The sequence below is a fragment of the Vicia villosa genome, unplaced genomic scaffold (genome assembly GCF_029867415.1).
Source record: "Vicia villosa cultivar HV-30 ecotype Madison, WI unplaced genomic scaffold, Vvil1.0 ctg.001989F_1_1, whole genome shotgun sequence".
Classification (NCBI taxonomy): Eukaryota; Viridiplantae; Streptophyta; class Magnoliopsida; order Fabales; family Fabaceae; genus Vicia; species Vicia villosa.
In genome coordinates, this window is record NW_026705801.1 from 369,485 (window position 1) to 392,412 (window position 22,928).

Consider the following 22,928-nt stretch of genomic DNA (forward strand, 5'->3'; position numbering starts at 1 on the left):
CATATTTTAAACTTAATTTCTAGGTTTAAATCTATTTTCATCTTTTTTCTTCATTTTAATTTAATTAATCATGCATTAATTATAATTAAAATCAATCATAAAAAATCCAAAAACATGCCTTTTATTTTTCTTGCAATTTAAATTCCTAGATAAATGTATAGGATGTCAAAATCATGTAAATAGGCTAGTTTACATTTCCTGCACAATCGATGTAATAGCGTAGATTTACTTTCCGCACTTTACATTTCCGCATTTTAATTTCCAGCAAATATAAACTGCGTGTATGTCAAAGATAAAATTGAACCGTTAGATCACTAACTTCAAAGATAAAATATCTGAATACAAACACAATCACACTTGCACCTCTTAAGGTAATCCCTTCTCATTCTTTTCAAAATCAAAGTCAAAATTCTACTGTTTCGAGTACAAAATCGAACCTTTTGTTTGTATCCAGTGAAAGGATAGATTTTTAAAGGAAATAGGATAAAGACCTTACAACTCAGGGTAGACCTCCTAGTTTGCTTGCTCAAATCAAAACAAACAAAATTCTCATACGCTGTTGTTTTTCAAAACAAAACTTTCAAAAAAGACAATACTTTGTATACATCCAAACACGGATTATTACAAAGTTAACGTTCTTTTCAAAACATCCTTCGAAAGATAAACAAGCATTTTGTATACATCCACACACGGATCATTACAAAATTCAATTTACAAAAGTATTTGAAACCACATATGAGCATTCTAAAGCAATTGAAAAGTGATCGAAAAACAAGTGAGCTAAGCAAACTTAAGAGCCCATGGATAACCATGGATACAAAGGGTGCTAACACCTTCCCTTTGTATAACCTACCCCCTTACCCAGAATTTCTTAAAGGTCTTTTTTTTGTTTCTTTTATAAACCTTTCCTTAATTGGATAAAATAAAAGGTCGGTGGCGACTCTGTGAATTTTCAAAATGCGAAAGCATTAAGCGATAAAAAAGAGTCAGTTCACGTATCTCTACAGATCAGAGGTATGGCCCAGGATAAAAAACGGAGGTCCACAGAATGTAAGTTATGAGTAGACATCTTTGAAAATGAAAAGACATTTTGAAAATAGGGTCATCAATGATGATGACGTCAGTCAATGATCTTGGAACTCTAAAAACGAAATCTTATTACAGCAAGAAACGCCTATTTCTCTTGTTTTTCGAAACAGGCATTTATTGGGGGCAATTTGTTAGCTGAAGATTTCGTTTAGGAAGAAATGTCCTTCGAAGGTCTGAAATTTGAAGGAGGTGGTTATTGATGACCATCTTTGAAGATAAAATGGCTCCTGATGGCCATGTTTCGAGAATGAAGAATTTTAAGTCATAACGAAGATAATGAATGTTGAAACTAGTAGGAGTGTATATCTTCGAGACTTAGACAAATTTTACGAAATATGTTAAGTACTGATGCTTAGTGTATTTCCGTGGTATTTTAATGTTAAGTTATATTGCCATGCGTCGAAGGAGGATTCAGGCGGGAAGATTTGAAATTCGAAGAAGTTTGCACAACTGTCCAGAGACAGATGGCTTTCCGGGGATTCTCATGAGAAACGTGGCATTAAATTAGCGTAGGACCGTTAAGGTCGAAACTAGTATAAATAAGGGTTCTAATGTTAGGATTCAGGGTGTTCATTTTGTATAAATCACTCACATATTACTCAAGTATCAAGCGTTAAGAGAAAGAGTTCGCTGAGAAATGTACGTATGACACCACCGCCATTTTAATACATGTGTATTTTCCTTTATTTTCAAGTATCTTTCGATATTATTGCATTTCGTTTACTTCCTGCCATTTACATTCCTGCACTCTTTATTTTCATGTTATTTATCTTTGAAGTATTTAACATTTTTGCATTTTAAGATTCTTGCACTTTTACAGTTTTTATCTTATGTTTTATCTTGACTTACCTTTCGCTGAAGTTATATTTACGTGTATAACCAAGTGACTACTAACCTTTATTGTTTCGATTGAGTAATTCTTATTTTCAAGGCAAAATCATAAACATGGTTCGAATCATCATAAATAACAATCTTTTTGACTATGTCCTAGGATCAATCTAGTCGATCCTGCGAGTAACCAAATCATATTTATTATAATTTGGAAGACTAGCGGTTGTTTACCGAAAATCACCGTAAATAACATGTAACACCCGAGGCCGAAGAAGGCGAGGGGTGGTTGCACCGCATGGAACACCTAAGGCCGAAGTGGGCAATGGTGGTCGCCACATCGGAATGAGAGGAATCCTAAGGCCAGGCAGGTATGGGACTTCATGGTTGAAGGTGTTAGAACAAGATTTGTTCTGATCAATTATCTTAGTTTTGATGATAACAATAATATGAATTTTGCTTAAGATAATATGGTACTCTAATCCAATGCAATTTCCTTTTCAGGAAATATATAAAGAGTATGCATAATTCAGCGCTCAGAAGCTTTGTCTCAAAGGGTTCAGCATGCAACATCAGAACATGGTCTGGCAAGACATCAGAAGATGGTCGAAGCAGAATCAGAACATGGGTCTATGGAAGCATCAGAAGAACAAGAGAACAGAAGCACTGAAGTTCTGATGGTATCACGCTCAGAAGCACTTCAAGGTCAGAAGATCAGAAGATGCTTTGCACCAAGCTGTTTGACTCTGATGATATTCAAACGTTATATTCAGAAACATCAGATCAGAAGGAAGTACAAGTGGCAAGCTACGCTGACTGACAAAAGGAACGTTAAAAGCTACTAAAGGCTACGTCAGTAGACACAGCGTGAACAAGGCTCGAGGTAGTTGACAAAAGCGTATAACATTAAATGCGATGCTGTACGGAACACGCAAAGCATTAAATGCACTCAACGGTCATCTTCTCCAACGCCTATAAATATGAAGTTCTGATGAGAAGCAAGGTTAACGATTCTGAACAAAACAACTCATATTAACTTGCTGAAACTCTGTTCTACTCAAAGCTCAGAATCTTCATCTTCATCAAAGCTCACTACATTGCTGTTGTAATATATTAGTGAGATTAAGCTTAAACGTTAAGAGAAATATCACAGTTTGTGATTATAGCTTTTAAGAAGCAATTGTAATACTCTTAGAATTGATTACATTAAGTTGTAAGGAACTAGAGTGATCGTGTGGATCAGAATACTCTAGGAAGTCTTAGAGGTTATCTAAGCAGGTTGTAACTAGAGTGATCGTGTGGATCAGTATACTCTAGAAAAGTCTTAGAGGGTATCTAAGCAGTTGTTCCTGGAGTGATCAGTGTGTGATCAGAAGACTCTGGAAGACTTAGTTGCTGACTAAGTGGAGAACCATTGTAATCCGTGCGATTAGTGGATTAAATCCTCAGTTGAGGTAAATCATCTCTGCGGGGGTGGACTGGAGTAGTTTAGTTAACAACGAACCAGGATAAAAATAATTGTGCAATTTATTTTTATCTGTCAAGTTTTTAAAGCTACACTTATTCAAACCCCCCCTTTCTAAGTGTTTTTCTATCCTTCAATTGGCATCAGAGCGCCGGTTCTAAGGTGCAAGCACTTAACCGTGTTTAGAAAAGATTCAGGAAGAGAAAAACGCTTCAGTAAAAGATGGTTGATGAAAGTGAAAAGTCTACACCTGCATCTACATCTGGCTCTGCTGAGCAATACAACGGTAACAATGGTTATACTAGACCGCCGGTATTTGATGGTGAAAACTTTGAATACTGGAAAGATAAAATGGAAAGTTACTTTCTTGGTCTAGATGGTGATCTATGGGATCTTCTGATGGATGGTTACAAACATCCAGTAAATGCCAGAGGCGTAAAGCTGACAAGGCAAGAAATGAATGATGATCAGAAGAAGCTCTTCAGGAATCATCATAAATGCAGAACTGTTTTGCTGAATGCTATCTCTCATGCTGAGTATGAGAAGATATCTAACAGGGAAACGGCCTATGACATATATGAGTCCTTGAAAATGACTCATGAAGGAAATGCTCAAGTCAAGGAGACTAAAGCTCTCGCCTTAATCCAGAAGTATGAAGCCTTCAAGATGGAGGATGATGAAGACATTGAAAAGATGTTTTCAAGATTTCAAACTCTTACTGCTGGATTGAGAGTTCTTGACAAGGGATACACCAAGGCTGATCACGTAAAGAAGATCATCAGAAGCTTACCCAGAAGATGGGGTCCTATGGTGACTGCATTCAAGATTGCAAAGAATCTGAATGAAGTTTCTCTGGAAGAGCTTATCAGTGCCTTGAGGAGTCATGAAATAGAGCTGGACGCAAATGAGCCTCAAAAGAAAGGTAAGTCTATTGCATTAAAATCCAATATCAAGAAATGCACTAACGCTTTTCAGGCTAGAGAAGAAGATCCTGAAGAATCAGAATCTGAAGAAGAAGATGAACTGTCCTTGATCTCCAGAAGACTGAATCAACTCTGGAAGAACAAGCAAAGGAAGTTCAGAGGCTTCAGAAGTTCAAAGAAATTTGAACGTGGAGAATCTTCTGATGACAGAAGATTTGACAAGAAGAAGGTCATGTGCTATGAATGCAATGAGCCTGGACACTTCAAGAATGAATGTCCAAATCTTCAGAAGGAAAATCCCAAGAAGAAGTTACATAAGAAGAAAGGTCTTATGGCAACCTGGGATGAGTCAGAAGATGATTCAGACTCTGAAGATGAGCAGGCTAACTGTGCGCTGATGGCGACAGAAGATGATGGATCAGAATCTACATCAGAATCAGATTCTGAAGAGATATCCTTGACTGCAAAAAGGACAAAGCACAACATGTCATGGTACCTGGACTCTGGATGCTCACGACACATGACAGGAAGAAGGTCTATGTTCCAAGACCTGGTGCTTAAGTCTGGAGGAGAAGTCAAGTTTGGAGGAGATCAGAAGGGCAAGATAATTGGCTCTGGAACTATAAAGTCTGGTAACTCTCCTTCCATTTCTAATGTACTTCTTGTAGAAGGATTAACACATAACCTCTTATCTATCAGTCAATTGAGTGACAATGGTTATGATATAATCTTTAATCAAGAGTCTTGCAAGGCTGTAAATCAGAAGGATGGCTCAATCCTATTTACAGGCAAGAGGAAGAACAACATTTATAAGACAGATCTGCAAGATCTTATGAGTCAGAAGGTGACTTGTCTTATGTCTGTTTCTGAAGAGCAGTGGGTCTGGCACAGAAGATTAGGTCATGCTAGTTTGAGAAAGATTTCTCAGATTAACAAACTGGATCTTGTCAGAGGACTCCCTAATCTGAAATTCAAATCAGATGCTCTTTGTGAAGCATGTCAGAAGGGTAAGTTCTCCAAACCTGCATTCAAGTCCAAGAATGTTGTTTCTACCTCAAGGCCATTAGAACTCTTACACATTGATCTGTTTGGCCCAGTCAAAACAGCATCTGTCAGAGGGAAGAAATATGGATTAGTCATCGTAGATGATTATAGCCGCTGGACATGGGTAAAATTCTTGAAACACAAGGATGAGACTCATTCAGTGTTCTTTGATTTCTGCATTCAGATTCAATCTGAAAAAGAGTGTAAAATCATAAAGGTCAGAAGTGATCATGGTGGTGAATTTGAGAACAGATCCTTTGAAGAATTCTTCAAAGAAAATGGTATTGCCCATGATTTCTCTTGTCCTAGAACTCCACAGCAAAATGGAGTTGTAGAACGAAAGAATAGGACTCTGCAAGAAATGGCCAGAACCATGATCAATGAAACCAATATGGCTAAGCATTTCTGGGCAGAAGCAATAAACACTGCATGCTATATTCAGAATAGAATCTCTATCAGACCTATTCTAAATAAGACTCCTTATGAATTGTGGAAGAATAAAAAGCCCAACATTTCATATTTCCATCCTTTTGGATGTGTATGCTTTATTCTGAACACTAAAGATCATCTTGGTAAGTTTGATTCCAAAGCTCAAAAGTGTTTCCTTCTTGGATATTCTGAACGCTCAAAAGGCTACAGAGTATACAATACTGAAACATTGATTGTAGAAGAATCAATCAATATCAGGTTTGATGATAAGCTTGGTTCTGAAAAACCAAAGCAGTTTGATAATTTTGCAGATTGTGATATTGATATATCAGAAGTTGTTGAGCCAAGAAGCAACGCATCAGAAGCAGAGCTTCTCAGAAGCAAAGAATCTGAAGATCAAGTATCAGCTTCTCTGGAGAATCTAAGCATTTCTGAAGAACCATCTGTCAGAAGATCATCCAGACTCATTTCTGGTCATTCAGAAGATGTCGTTCTTGGAAAGAAGGATGATCCAATCAGAACAAGAGCATTCCTTAAGAACAATGCAGACTGTCAATTAGGTCTTGTATCTTTGATCGAGCCAACTTCTGTTGATCATGCTCTAGAAGATCCAGACTGGATAATTGCTATGCAAGAAGAACTGAATCAGTTTACAAGGAATGATGTTTGGGATCTTGTTCCTAGACCAGATGGATTCAATATAATCGGTACAAAATGGGTCTTCAGAAACAAGCTCAGTGAGAAAGGTGAAGTGGTAAGGAACAAAGCCAGACTGGTGGCTCAGGGTTATAGTCAGCAAGAAGGGATTGACTATACAGAAACCTTTGCACCAGTGGCCAGGTTAGAATCTATTCGTCTATTAATTTCATTTGCCACTCAACATAATATCACTCTCTATCAGATGGATGTTAAGAGTGCCTTCTTAAATGGTTATATAGATGAAGAAGTTTATGTCCATCAACCTCCTGGTTTTGAAGACTCTATGTCTCCTAATCATGTTTTTAAACTAAAGAAATCGTTGTATGGATTGAAACAAGCTCCCAGAGCTTGGTATGAACGCTTAAGTTCTTTCCTTCTGGATAATGGTTTCACTAGAGGAAAAGTGGACACTACTCTCTTTTGTAAAACCTTTAAAAGGGATATTTTAATTTGTCAAATATACGTAGATGATATTATTTTTGGAACATCTAATGCTACACTTGGAAAGGAGTTTGCTGAGTCTATGCAGGCTGAGTTTGAAATGAGCATGATGGGAGAACTCAAGTATTTCCTTGGAATACAAATAAATCAAACATCAGAAGGAACGTATGTTCACCAAACCAAGTATGTGAAGGAACTTCTGAAGAAGTTTAATCTTCTAGACTGCAAAGAAGCCAAAACTCCTATGCATCCAACATGCATCCTAGGTAAGGATGAGGTAAGTAAGAAGGTAGATCAGAAGTTATACAGAGGTATGATTGGATCTCTTCTATATTTGACTGCTTCTAGACCTGATATTTTGTTCAGTGTTTGTTTGTGTGCTAGATTCCAATCAGATCCTAGAGAATCTCATTTAACTGCTGTTAAGAGAATTCTAAGGTATCTGAAAGGTACTACTAATGTTGGCTTAGTTTACAGAAAATCTAAAGAATACAACTTAGTAGGATTCTGCGATGCTGACTATGCTGGAGACAGAATTGAAAGAAAGAGTACTTCAGGAAGTTGCCAATTTCTTGGAAGTCATTTGATCTCCTGGTATAGCAAGAAGCAAGCAACTATTGCTCTATCAACAACAGAAGCAGAATATGTCGCTGCTGCTGGTTGCAGTACACAGATGCTCTGGATGAAGAGTCAGTTAGAAGATTATCAGATATACGAGAGTAACATTCCTATATTCGGTGATAATACTTCTGCTATATGTTTATCTAAGAATCCTATTCTTCATTCAAAGGCTAAACATATTGAGATTAAACATCATTTCATAAGGGACTATGTTCAGAAGGGTGTTATATCTTTAAACTTTGTTGATACAGACCATCAATGGGCTGATATCTTTACAAAACCCCTGGCTGAAGATAGGTTTAAGTTCATTCTGAAGAACATCAGTATGGATTTATGCCCAGAATGAGAAGATGAGAAGTTCTTATGTATGAGTATCTTCTGAAATGAAAATGGATTATTTTCTAATCAGAAGTTCTGATTGAAATCTTTTAGAAATTATGATTCAGTTATTACTAACGTTTCATTGTCTAAGTTGATTCAGAACCTCTTTTAAAGCAAAACAGCTGTAACGTTTTATCTCGGGATGGTAAACCTATCGTTACTGTTCATGGATAAGCGCGCGTGCAGTTGAAGGGACGCCGACCATAGGTAACTGTGCTAGTCACCTCATTTGTCTTTATTATCTCTCCTCATGTCACGTAACATTAAATGCTATCCATCATTAGTTTCATTTTATTTTCTTTTAAATACTCTTCAAACGCTTCTCCTTCCCTCTTATATTTTCTCTATCACACTCTGTCTTTGTTTTCCTTCTCTATCTTTTTGCATTCATATCAAACCCTAGCTGCTCATTATCTGCAAACCCATCATGAACTCTTCATCAAGCCCCGGAAACCATGAAAATGATCAAAACAAAAAGAGAAAAGCTGTTGAAACATCTCCTTCCAAACCCAAAAAGATAAAGATCACCTATGACCCTCTCAAGGTGAATCCATTCGAAGCAATGTTATCTGGAAACTATTCTAGACGTGTGTTTCAACCCCCTGGTGAAAGCCCTCCATCATCTCCATCTTCTTCATCATCTTTTTACCTTCAAGACTCAACTTCCTCCTCATCTAACCTTTCCTCTCCCTCAACCCATTCCAAAGAAATCTCCTCATCTTCACCTGCTGAGAATGTTGTCTCTGATAAAGATTGTGGAAGATCTGCATCAGAACCAAGTCTCCCTGACCCCTCGCCTGGAAGCCCAAGAAGCAGTCAATGATGCGTTTCATTCCTTCATGGCATGCTGGCACAGATTTTGTCTTAGCTAGGGTCTTAGGCTTTGGTCTTAGTAGTTTTCTTTCCTTGTTGCATCTGCTTGTTAAACATCCTCTCTTGTAATTTTTTTTTGATTATAAATGAAAAGTTTCCTTGTTTTACATTTCAGTGATTTTATTTGTCGTTTTATTCATCTGAATCTTTTGAAATATTCTTTTTGATGTTATGACAAAAAGGGGGAGAAGATAAATGATAAATGATTTGATTAATCTATCAGTTGCTGGGTAAAGCTCCCACACTTTTACTAACAAGAACTGCAAGTTCTATATGGTTTAAGTGTTTTGCAGGTATAAAGAAGTAAAGAGAATCCTCAAAGCAAACACAAGAAGAAAAACCATAAGAAGTGTTATTCTGTAAAAAGAATAAGCCCATGGAAACTGAAGCAAGCTGAGTGCTGTCAAGCTTCAGAAATCAGAAGCAAGAAAGAAGAATGAATCAGAAGCACTGATAATAGAATTTGATCCATATTTGTCTATTTGTTCTGACAAAATTCTATTTGCTCTGATACATTATTTTAGCCTATATGGCTCTGATACATATAATGTGTTCGAATATACATTTTATGTTCTAACTCGTTCATGCTGACTTTTGTCGTTTAGTTTTTGTTCTGTAACATTTCAGGATGTAGAGATGCTCTGATGATGCTCTGGTACATTCAACAATGTTCTGATACAAATCTAGCATGAAGTGATGTTGGTAGAAATTCAAAGCTCTGAAGCTATCCGAGGGAAGCAGAAATCAGAAGCTGTGAATGTTCTAAAGATCCAGAAAACTCAAGTTCTGAAGTTGTCCTAAATGGAAGCAGAAATCAGAAGCTGTGAATGTTCAGAAGATCAAAGAAATTCAAGTTCTGAAGCTGTCCTAGATGGAAGCAGAAGTCAGTAGCTGTGAATGTTCAAAAGATCAAAGAAATTCAAGTTCTGAAGCTGTCCTAGATGGAAGCAGGAATCAGAAGCTGTGAGTGTTCTAGGGATCTAAAAGAAATTCTAGTTCTGAAGCTGTCCAATGGAAGCAGAAGTCAGAAGCTATGAATTCTCTGAAGACAGAAGCTTATATGATCGTCTCTACCGAAATAATCAGGGAAGTCTTTTATTAAAGTTCTTCGAGTATTTATTTCAGGGGGAGATTATTTATCTCAGGGGGAGATTGTTAATCTCAGGGGGAGACATATTCATATGCTTATGCTATAGCTGTGTAATTTGTCTTTTGCCGTCTGGTCTTTCTGATCGCAAATTCATATCATTTATATATGTTTTTGTCATCATCAAAAAGGGGGAGATTGTTAGAACAAGATTTGTTCTGATCAATTATCTTAGTTTTGATGATAACAATAATATGAATTTTGCTTAAGATAATATGGTACTCTAATCCAATGCAATTTCCTTTTCAGGAAATATATAAAGAGTATGCATAATTCAGTGCTCAGAAGCTTTGTCTCAAAGGGTTCAGCATGCAACATCAGAACATGGTCTGGCAAGACATCAGAAGATGGTCGAAGCAGAATCAGAACATGGGTCTATGGAAGCATCAGAAGAACAAGAGAACAGAAGCACTGAAGTTCTGATGGTATCACGCTCAGAAGCACTTCAAGGTCAGAAGATCAGAAGATGCTTTGCACCAAGCTGTTTGACTCTGATGATATTCAAACGTTATATTCACAAACATCAGATCAGAAGGAAGTACAAGTGGCAAGCTACGCTGACTGACAAAAGGAACGTTAAAAGCTACTAAAGGCTACGTCAGTAGACACAGCGTGAACAAGGCTCGAGGTAGTTGACAAAAGCGTATAACATTAAATGCGATGCTGTACGGAACACGCAAAGCATTAAATGCACTCAACGGTCATCTTCTCCAACGCCTATAAATATGAAGTTCTGATGAGAAGCAAGGTTAACGATTCTGAACAAAACAACTCATATTAACTTGCTGAAACTCTGTTCTACTCAAAGCTCAGAATCTTCATCTTCATCAAAGCTCACTACATTGCTGTTGTAATATATTAGTGAGATTAAGCTTAAACGTTAAGAGAAATATCACAGTTTGTGATTATAGCTTTTAAGAAGCAATTGTAATACTCTTAGAATTGATTACATTAAGTTGTAAGGAACTAGAGTGATCGTGTGGATCAGAATACTCTAGGAAGTCTTAGAGGTTATCTAAGCAGGTTGTAACTAGAGTGATCGTGTGGATCAGTATACTCTAGAAAAGTCTTAGAGGGTATCTAAGCAGTTGTTCCTGGAGTGATCAGTGTGTGATCAGAAGACTCTGGAAGACTTAGTTGCTGACTAAGTGGAGAACCATTGTAATCCGTGCGATTAGTGGATTAAATCCTCAGTTGAGGTAAATCATCTCTGCGGGGGTGGACTGGAGTAGTTTAGTTAACAACGAACCAGGATAAAAATAACTGTGCAATTTATTTTTATCTGTCAAGTTTTTAAAGCTACACTTATTCAAACCCCCCCTTTCTAAGTGTTTTTCTATCCTTCAGAAGGAAAGCTTATAAGGATTGATAGGTACTACCTATACCAACAAGATGCATCTTGTTTTCGGGAGCCCGTTCAATAAGAACTCCATAGTTAAGCGTGCTTGACTTGGAGTAGTATTGGGATGGGTGACCTTCTGGGAAGTTTCCCGGAAAGCTTGCGAGTGAGGTCAAAGCATGCTGAAAAGACCCGTGTTGGTTTGTGGGGTCAGTCGATCATCCCGAAAGCAGTCTGGGGCGTTACAAATGGTATCAGAGCAAGACCTCTCCCAGTACGATGTGGTTCGAGGACGAACCATGCGGAAGTTGGTGGGCATGTAACACCCGAGGCCGAAGAAGGCGAGGGGTGGTTGCACCGCATGTAACACCTGAGGCCAATGGGGGCTAGGGTGGTCGTCATATCGGAATGAGAGGGATCCTGAGGCCGTGCAGGTATGGGACTGTATGGTTGAAGGAGTGCATATAAGGATTGATTTCATAAGAACTCCACAGTTAAGCGTGCTTGACTTGGAGCAATTCTGGGATGGGTGACCTTCTGGGATGTTTTCCGGAATGCGTGTGAGTGAGGACAAATCATGCTGAAAAGACCCGTGTTGGTTTGTGGGGTCAGTCGATCATCCCGAAAGCAGTCTGAGGCGTTACATATGTATCCTAATTCGGAGATGTATCTCCGAAAAGCTCCAGAACTTTAAAATGATGGGTTTATTCGGAGATGCATCTCCGAAACATCTTTGATTTTGACAAAAACTGTTTCAGATATGCATCTAAGAAAACACCCTAAATTCAGGGGCAAAACTGAAATAGAGGCTTCTAAGAAAAATTAGAGGTGTACAAAGAAATTCTCAATCTTTAAATTCTTCTATTTTGCTATTAGTAATTGATTATGTTGCCCAAACCGTCAAATCTTTCTTTTTTTTTTTACTTCAATTTTTTTTTCTTAATGATGTTCATGATAATTTTTTTCTTCAATAAGTAATGGTTACAAAAGAGCTACAAACGGCTGGACTATCTCTTTACACACAAGAGAGATAAAATGTTCTAAAAATAAAAATTACAGGACATAAAAGAAACATTAACTAAACGAAACTATTTCCACGATGCTAGCACAATAGCACTAAAATACTCATTATAATTTTGGTTCATTCTCTTTATCATCATCAAAATTTATTATAGTTGTTAAGCACATAAAAAAAAATACACCTTTCACGTAACATATATTTGGAAGCAGTGAGCGTTCATTTTTTTTCAGTGCTTTTTTTTTTTTTTTTTGTGATGAATATTTGCCGTCTTATTTGGTTCCAAATTCCTTGTTAGAAAGTTTAGAAAGCTAGAAATTGTAGAGTTGTGGTCATCAAAACAATTCCTAGGTAATTAAACCAACTGATTGGTGGAAAACGTTTTCATGTTTTTTTGACACATCATAGTTGGAATCTTTTTTAAGAAGCTTGTTGGATAACCCACTGGATACGTTAAGACAACGAGGAGGAATGCTTCTCTTGTCTTATGTGGTTTGACTTAGGTGTCATTATTAGAAATTATACACTATAACTTTCTAGAATTTTTAAAAATGTAACCTTCTAAATTATTCAAAATATCTTAATTTCCCTCTTGTTATGTTAGAAAACATCATCAATTTAAAAAAATGAATGAAACTTTTTACAGATTAAAAAAAATTGCAATTTTAAACTTATTTTGTTATTCTTTTATTAAATTAATCTTTCTATTTAAAAATATTTTAGTTTAAACATTTAAAAATAAGGATTTTAAACTTATGTTGTTATTCTTTTATACTAACAATTAATCTTTTATAACAATTTTAAACTTATGTTGTTATTCTTTTATAAAATGTCTAAGGTATATCTAAGACAGCGCATTTAAAAAATAAACATTTAAAAATAAGAATTTTATCTCTCATACTATGACAATGGTTGATTAAAATAAAATAGATATTGTGTTGACAGTGATCCGTGAGATAAATAAATTTTTAATTTTATTTAAATAAAAAAATAGATTATTAATGTTGGTAGTGATAATAAATAAATAGAGAAAAAATTAAAATGAAAATGAAAAAGTGTGGAAAAAAGAAATGAGAGAGAAAATTGAAATTTTAATGAAGAAGGAATGAGTGTAGAAAGAGAGAGAAGTGAAAGAAAGAGAATGTGTTATGCTTTGAAGAGGGAAGGAGAATTTGAATTCTAAACATTGCAATTGACACTTGGCAAAAGCCTTGATTTTTATTGGACAATAAAAAAGTAGTAGGGTGATTTTGTTCGTTACTATTTTGTCCAGTTTGTAGGGTGTTTTATAGTCATATCATTATGCCAACAAATGATCTACAACTATGGCTAATTAAAGGAACTTAACCAATCAAACCTCCGGTCATAAGGTCAGTTATTGGTCTCCCAAAGAAGAACCGTAACAAGGAAAATGATGAGTCTAGAACCACAAACATTTTATTAAGAATTCTTCAAATAGTGAAATGCCAAAAATGCAAGAAGAAGAGACATGATAAGCGAACAATTAAATGGAAAAGGGAGGTTGAGAAAGCAATTCCAAAAGGTGGCAATAAAAAGACGAAGGCAAAGGGTGTTGGATAGATTGTTATAGAAGGAGGGTTACAAGCACCAAAATAAATCCAAGACTAGTAACTAGTTTAATTTTGAAGCAATTATTGGTCAAACTATTTGTTTCCTATGTTTTGCATATTTTGGTCCCTAAACTGAGTTTAGGTAATGAATGAATACATTCTAGTTCCTATGTTTATCTTGTTTTGGTTCATCCACTAGTTACGTATTTTCTTTCATATGAATGAAATGAAAAATATTGTGAAACAATGTTATTCTAAAATGAAAAAGTGTTGGCCAAATTGTTATGTGTTATTCCAAAATTTGCTATGCCAAACAGGTTCAAAACTGCTATATGTGAATACAGGTCCAGAATGTTGTGAAACATGTCCAAAATCGAGTAGAATACATGTTCAAATTTTGATGAAAACAGGTCAAAAAATATTGAGAATAGATGTAAAATTTTGTTGTGAATACACGTCCTAATTCTGCTATGCTATTTCTATTTTGGATTGCGAAACAGGTTCATTTTTGTTGTGAAAATAGGTCCAAAACTGTGTAGAATTTTATGTAAACAGGTTCAATTGTGGTCCGAAATTCAATCAAAAGTGTAAAAATTATGTCAAAATGATGTCAAAAATTCTTTTTTTTTTATTAAGCAATTGAATATAAGAAATCGCACTAGAGGTGCAACCCTTACAACGAGAACACACTAGGTAGTAATGTTACAGAGTAATGGTAATTTATACCAATCATAAAAATCGATCCTACGCGAAGGTTCCCTCCTACTAATCCATCTCCAAGAAAAATACATAATATTTGATATCACCTCATCATGACTAAAAGAACCGCTATCAAAAATAATTGTGTTTCTCATGTTCCAAGTACACCAAATTAAAGCTATCCAAATTGTGTTTATAATAGCTTTGATGTTGTTGTTTGTCACCTTTTCTTGAATACTCCCGATGTTCTTGAATTCCTCTTGAGAAAAATTTCCATCATTACCCAACCACAAAAAAATTCTATTCCAAACCTCCTTTGTTACATGGCCTTGGTAGAAAAGATGATCCAAAGATTCCGGATAATTAGAACAAAAAGGGCAATCAATGGAAGGTAAGTTAGACACACCTCTATTAACAAGTTGATCTTTTAGCGGTAGTCTTTTGATGAGGAATCTCCAAGAAAAAATCTTGATCTTTGCCGGAATTGTTGTCTTCCAAATGACATCCAACAACTTGATGGTGGAGTTTGGCCAAGCTATCTCTTTTGCACTAGATATCAAGTGTGAGACACTAGACACCGTGAAAGCTCCATTAGAGGTGAGATTCCAATGGAATTCATCCTTAGCCGTTATGTCCAACACAACTCCTTGAAGAAGCACAATTAAATCCCTAAGTTCGTCACCAATTGACTTGCTTGTTACGGACAAGTTGATTAAATTGGCATTCGGGACCAAATGAATCAAAACCTCATCACCGAAGATGGCTTCCCAATTCCATAAAATGTCACCATTGTTCAGATTAAGGATATCCTTCACCACACATAAATTGTTGGTTGTACGATCAAACAAGTGCAAAAAAGAAACACGGAGCGGTTGATCGACCAACCAACAACTATGCCAAAAGAGAACATTATTACCTTGCTTTAAATCACATTTGATCCAATCGGTGAACCCTTCACCCAAATCATCCTCTTTGTAGTCATTAAGAACAATGTCTCTCCACCATCTAGAATCATCCCGATTTATAAGATCCTTGCTAGAGGCTAACACTTTTATCTTCGGGTTATGATATCTCAAACGTAAGAAATTACTCCATATTGCCTTATCCTCCTTTAGAATTCTACACTTCCATTTTATAAGAAGAGATTTGTTCATTTCTCCCACATCTCTAATGCCTAACCCTCCTTTTCCTTTGGACTTGCAAATATTCTCCAATTTTACCCAATAGATGCATTTTGATTTCGCGTTCCCACACCATAAAAAGTTGCTAAGAAGGCTTCTTATCGCTTGAAGAATTTTTCTCGGAGCTTTGTAGAAAGAGAGAGTGAAAATAGGGATAGCATTAAGCACGGAGCCAATAAGAGTAACCCTCCCTCCTATGGATATGTTCCTTCCCTTCCACTTGGATAGTCTAGATTTTATGTTGTCAATCACCTCTTGCCACACCTTTTTCTTATAAGCACCTTCGCCCACCCAAATTCCAAGGAATTTAAACGGAAAGCTTCCTTTTTTGCAAGCAAGAAAAGTTGTCGCGGATTTGATGTACCAATCTCCAATGTGGTTTCCAAAAAAGTTACTTTTATGGAAGTTGATCTTCAATCCGGAAACCAACTCAAAACCTCTTAACAACACTTTTAAACTCCAAAGATTATCATAAGTGGGTTCTCCTAGGATAATGGTATCATCCGCAAATTATAAAATATCCACAAAGTCATTTGCTCCATACTTGAATGGCTTAAAGTCTCCCACCTCCACCGCTTTCTTGGTTAGAGCGGTTAAACCTTCCATAGCAAGGACGAATAAGAAAGGTGATATGAGATCCCCTTGTCTTAAGCCTCTTTGAACCTTGAACTCTTTTGTTGCGCTTCCATTTATCAAAACGGACATGTAATTGGTAAAGATACTAGACTCCATCCATTTCATCCATCTTATGCCAAATCCCATTCTCACCAAAATCCACCTTAGATAATTCCAAAAAATCGAGTCATAAGCCTTTTCGAAATCTACTTTAAGAAGTAAGCACCCCCTATTCTTCTTTTTTGCCCAATCAAGAATTTCGTTGACCATAAGCACCCCATCCATCATACTTCTTCCCGGAACGAAAGCGGTTTGATTGATAGAGACCAACTTATCCACAACACCTCTTATTCTCGCCGCTAACATCTTTGCTATAATCTTATATAAGCTCCCCACTAAACAAATTGGCCGGTATTCAAACAAATCTTGCGGATTCTTCTTTTTAGGAATGAGAGAAAGGAAGGAAGAAGTGATGGATTTAACAAGGGTACCTCTATGATAGAAGTCGTTGCAACACTTCATGACATCTCCTTTTATTAGATACCAATACTTTTTGTAGAACTCCAAAGAAAAACCATCCAGCCCCGGGCTTTTGTTTCCGTCACACGACCAAGTAGCTTCCTTCACTTCTTCTTCCTCGAAAGGTTTCTCTAAGGTCGATGAGTCTTCCGAAGATAAAGAGTTAAGATTGAACCGACTAAGCTCCGGCCTACTAGGATTTTCTTGTTTAAAGAAGTTTTCGAAATGCTTGAAAGTGAACTTTTTAATGTCTTCTACACCTTCCAATATTCCCTCCGAAGTGGCAATGGAACATATGGAGTTTCTTCTTCTTCTATCTTTTAAGGAGTTATGAAAGTAACGAGTGTTGCCATCACCTTCGGAAAGCCAAAGTTGCCTCAACTTCAATCTAAGCAAGCATTCTCTCTTATTGATGTTGTCCCAAAAATCCTCTGCCACTCTTATTCTTTTTGCTACAACATCTTCCGGAACGTTACATGCAAAATGAACAAACACGTTATCTAAAGAATGCAACTCTTTCCCATCATTGTTGATTTTTAGGTCCATCCACCCATAGACATTCTTGTTCCACCAAGTTAATTGGCTTTTGAGAGTTTTCAACTTTTCCACCAAGCAATAATCACCTCTTCCTTTTATAACTATCTTCTTCCACTCCTCCTCCACAAAGGTGTCCAAATCCTCATGAATGAACCACATATTGTTGAACTTAAAAGGTTTGGGACCCCAATCCTTTCTATTGTCTTTCAACCAAATAGAAGCATGATCGGACACGTCCCTCTCTCCAATATATTGGCCCTCCACCTTCCAATCTTCAATAAAATAATCCGATAGGAGAAATCTATCAATCCTACTCATACATTTGCCATTACTCTTTATCCAAGTAAACTTGCCTCCTATAGTAGGAAGATCCACCAACTCCATGTCCTCTATAAAGTCTTTAAAGCTCGATATGTCAAAAATTCTGTCAATGCCATAGATGCAGTAACCCTATCTTCACAAGTTACATCAATTTTAAACAAACAAATTACAGATAACATTATGCACCAAATCTCATTTCATTGAAACAAACACAACTAACAATACATCACATTACACAATACAACACATGTTACAAGAAAACACAAGTAAACCATAAAGGTAATCTTCATCTTCAACAAATCTTCATCTTCATCTTCATCTTCATCTTTCTTTATATTAATATTTGGAATATAAAAAAATATTAGCTTAAATATTAAATAAAAATGAATTGAAATAATTTTATATTGAGTTGGCAATGACACTACAATCAAATGAGTGTCATGTCATATAAAAAAAGCTCTCAAAATTGAAAGAGGACTTAAATTTTAAAAAATAAATAAAGGAACTTAAGATCTAGAATTTAAAATAGAAGACCAAAACTAAAAGAAAATATTAATATGGAAATCAAAATTACAATTAAACCTCCTAAGTTTTTCAAAATCTAGTTCTGCTCGTTTTGCCTTCCATCTTATTCATGCAATATCCCTTCCATTATGTTAGAAACCGCGTAAATTTAAAAGAATATATATATATATATATATATATATATATATATATATATATATATATATATATATATATATATATATATATATATATATATATATATATATATATTTATGGAACATTTTACAAATATAAAAAAAATTACAATTTTAATCTTATATATTTATTCTTTTATAGAATTAGTCTTCCAATTTTGAAATCTACTAGTTTAAGTCCCTCGTATATTTATGGACTAAAAGGTAATAATATAATATATTTTAATTGATGTTGATGATTTAAATGGACATCTTTAAAATTAAAAGAAAACGATTAAGATTGATCTACAAATTCTGTGAAATATTGAAATATTATAACAACATAAATCTCTTGAAAAAACGTGTAAAGCAGCACATTTCAACAAAAGGTTTTAAGATTATAGTAAAGAAAATCACTAAGAAAGTCCATTATTTTAAAATCTAATGATTCAGATTCATTCTCATATTCTCATATAAATATGACATTATTATATGATACGTTTCTTTTATATATATATATATATATATATATATATATATATATATATATATATATATATATATATATATATATATATATATATATATATATATATATGAGTTAACAGGACAAAAATATTTATATTTTAATCTTATATTTTTATTCTTTATAGAATTAACGTTCCTATTTTAAAATCTTCTAATTTTTCTTAATCACATTTATTTATGAACTAAAAGGTAATGATATAGTGTATTTTTATTTTTTTTTAGGCTGAATCATGCAAAGACTAAGTAAGTTTACAAGTCAACCTTAAACTAACAAACGTACTACTCATGCTAAGACTAAGCAAAATTTCTTTATTCTGACTCATGCAATTTTCTTTTGGTTACGGCAGAAACTATAGATTTTAAATTCCATAAATAGCTAGAAGCGCCGACACGCTATTTAGAAGTCGTATCGCCGCATCGGACACGAATACTCGTATGACATGTATTTGACATATTTTTTTACCTTTTATATTTCACTTCTCCAAAATAGAAATAACACGAATACTAATTTATTGATTTCAATCCTCTGTCTATCACTCCAAAACTAATAATAAAAGAAATAGTGAATGTGCCGGTCGGATTCGGTTTTGCATGGGCTCAAATCAACCATCCGCTACCGTTCATTCAAACCCATGTAAATCCAGAAATTTGTAATCCGCTAACCCGAATAACCGGTTAAACCGAACCGTGCACACACGGGCCATGTGGATCGGCCGGTTTGGGCTGGTTTTTTAATTTCTGTCCAGCCCTAGTTTACAGACTGAATTTATCAATATGAAGTGACTAGTATTATTTTATATTAATATATAAAATATAAATAGTCGTGTCTGTGTCCTATGTTTTATATATTAGCAGGTTCTTCGTGTCCCGTGTCCATGTTCAAATTTGGGCTTGATATCCTTTTTTCACAAAACATTCTCTTCACAGTGTATCTACCTAAAAAACATGAAGTTTCTTATTGTTGTTTGTACCATGATCTTGTGGGCATGTGCTTACACAACCATGTCTCGAACACTATCTGAATTATCTGTTGTTGAAAACCATCTGCAGTGGATGATGAAATACGGATGCACATACATAGATAGTGTTGAAATGAAAAAACGCTTATAAATATTCAAAGAGAATTTGGAATACATAAAAAAGGTGTTTCACAGATGCATCTCTGAAAACACCCGTAACAAAATGAAATGTGGCGCGTTCAGAGATACATCTCCGAATTCAGGGGTTAAAACAGGAATTTCGTCAGAAACTCCTAGAAGGTTAAGAGGTAGGTGTACAAAGTAATTCTCTAAAATTAATTGCAATTCTAATCTACTATTTTTTTGCCCCACTTGTTTTGGCTTTTTTAAAAATATTTTTTATAATACTACATAAGTTTTTTTAAAATTATTTACAAAGAAACATTTGATAATGTTTCAAAGGAAAATTTGATTTTAATAGTTATTCTTAAAACGTTATTTTAATATTTTATCATCTTTTTGACACTTTTTTCGGATATCAAATTTTTTAAAAATTATTTAATTTTAAATTTATTTCAAATATTTTTTCATAAAATTAAATTATTTTTGAAATACAACTTTTTAAATAAATTTACAATTTCGACTAAATATTATCTTCAATAACTTATACTTATGTTATAGAATATCAAAATTAATTTTTCAATTAAAAAACATAACTATAAAAAATAAAAAATGATATTATAAAATTTATTTATAAAATTACAAAAAAAATATATCTTTTTTAAAACTAAAACAAACATACCCGTCAATAGAATGAATTTTTTATTTTAAAATCTTTCAGTTTGATTGGCTCCTATATTTATGAACTAAAAGATAATAACATAATGTATTTTAAATGGCAAACTAAAAGATAATAACATACTGTATTTTAAATGGCGTTGTATGGTATGAAATCAGCATCTTTAAATTTGCAAAAGAAAAAAAATATAAAAACTTCTGTTTAATCTCTAAAAATTATTTATATTTTTAATAAATAACACATATTTGAATGATTCTATATTATATGGGAAGTGATATTTACGTTTACAAATCAACCTTAAACTAACTAACGTATTACTCATGTATACCAAGATTTTCGCCAAGAACAAAATTTCCTCTTCTTTTGTCTGTTATACTATAATTTCCTTTATTGACTCACGCAATTTCTTTCTTGTTACGTTAGAAAACTGGATTTTAAATTCTATAAATAGTGATATCTAATGTTACTTTTCTTCATATCTAGTTTTTCACAAAACATTCTCTTTAATATCTAGCTACTCAAATATGAAGTTTCTTATTATTGTTTGTATCATGATCTTGTGGGCATGTGCTATGTCTCGCACACTCTATGAATCATCTGTTGCCGAAAAACATCAGCAATGGATGATCAAACACGGACGCACATACACAGATAGTGTTGAAATGGAGAAACGCTTACAAATATTCAAAGAGAATTTGGAATTCATAGAAAAATTTAACAATGCTGGTAACAAGAGTTACAAGCTTGGCCTAAATCCATATTCTGATTTGACTAGTGAAGAGTTTATTGCTTCACATACCGGAATTAAGATTCCAAACCAACTTTCTTCCTCCAAGTTGGGGTCAAATGCAATACTGTTCGATGTTAATGATGATGTTCCAACCAACTTAGACTGGAGAGAACAGGGAGCTGTCACTGACGTTAAGTACCAAGGCAATTGTGGTAAGTTACATAAAAATTGTTTTTCATATTAAGGAACTAATCTTCATCTTCTGATATTATTAAATATGTGTTGCAGGATGTTGCTGGGCATTTTCAGCTGTGGCAGCTGTAGAAGGTATTACGAAAATCAAAGCTGGTAACTTGATCTCATTGTCGGAGCAACAATTGCTTGACTGTGATCAACAGAGCCATGGGTGTGGTGGAGGTTATATGGATAGTGCCTTCCAATCTATAATACAAACCAATGGTATCGCTAGTGAAGCAGATTATCCATACCAAGAAGTTCAACAAACATGCCAAAAAAATGATCAGATGGCAACCGCAGCTCAAATAACTAGTTTTGTAGATGTACATGCTAATGATGAACAACAACTACTACAAGCTATAGCACAACAACCAGTATCAGTTGGAATCAAAGTTGGTAGTGAATTTCAGTCATACAAGGAAGGCATATATTCCGGAACATGTGGAACATCCTTCAACCATGCAGTTACAGCAGTTGGTTATGGAGTAACGGGAGATGGAACAAAGTATTGGTTGATTAAGAATCAATGGGGTAAAGATTGGGGTGAAGGAGGGTACATGAGGGTGTTGAGGGAAAATGGTGACCCTGAAGGTCAATGTGGCATTGCTGCACATGCTTCTTATCCCACTATATAGTAATACTTTCAAATGAATTTCACTGTACCAGTTCTTGTTGTGTTGCTATACGTAACTATAAGTGATGTAGTTTTGTCCAAGTTTTCCTTATTCTGAAGCTCTTGGCTTCTTCGTGTTTGTGCTTCTATTGTGATGAAATTAATCTTATTTATATAAATCAAAGAAACATATTCATTATTATAATGCTTTAGAGTTTGAATACATTTCATTAGCATTCAAGACAACTTTGAACAAAAAGGTATTAGTATATATAGATGAATAAGAGAAATACTTGCATGGATACGAACCTAAATCCATATTTTTAGGCACAACCAATAAAAAGAGAGAGAATATAAATTTATTTAAATTTTAATTTCGTTTTTAATTGGCATCATGGGGGTGGTTGAGATAAAAGAGGAGAGAAACAATTTTATTTTTAATTTTTAATTAATAAAAAAAATGTGATTGGTTGTGTGTATGTACAGGTGTTATGGTTGTGTCTATGTAAGTATTTTCCGATGAAGAATATGAGATTACGAAGGTTGCATGTGCATGATATGTAGCATGTACTGCATCTCACTCAATAATAGTTGCATGGTAGTTAGTTTGTTAGTGTAACAGAATTGATACACTATATAAAC

General features: G+C 34.7%; 1 protein-coding gene across 1 annotated transcript; it reads left to right on the forward strand.

Moving 5' to 3' along the window:
* The first annotated feature begins 21,155 nt into the window (after positions 1-21,155).
* LOC131637392 (zingipain-2-like) lies at positions 21,156-22,465 on the forward strand. Its single transcript, XM_058907981.1, has 2 exons — positions 21,156-21,648; positions 21,725-22,465. Exons 1-2 carry the CDS (start codon positions 21,231-21,233, stop codon positions 22,306-22,308), a joined length of 1,002 nt encoding a protein of 333 aa, XP_058763964.1. The 5' UTR covers positions 21,156-21,230; the 3' UTR covers positions 22,309-22,465.
* Positions 22,466-22,928: the final 463 nt, after the last annotated feature.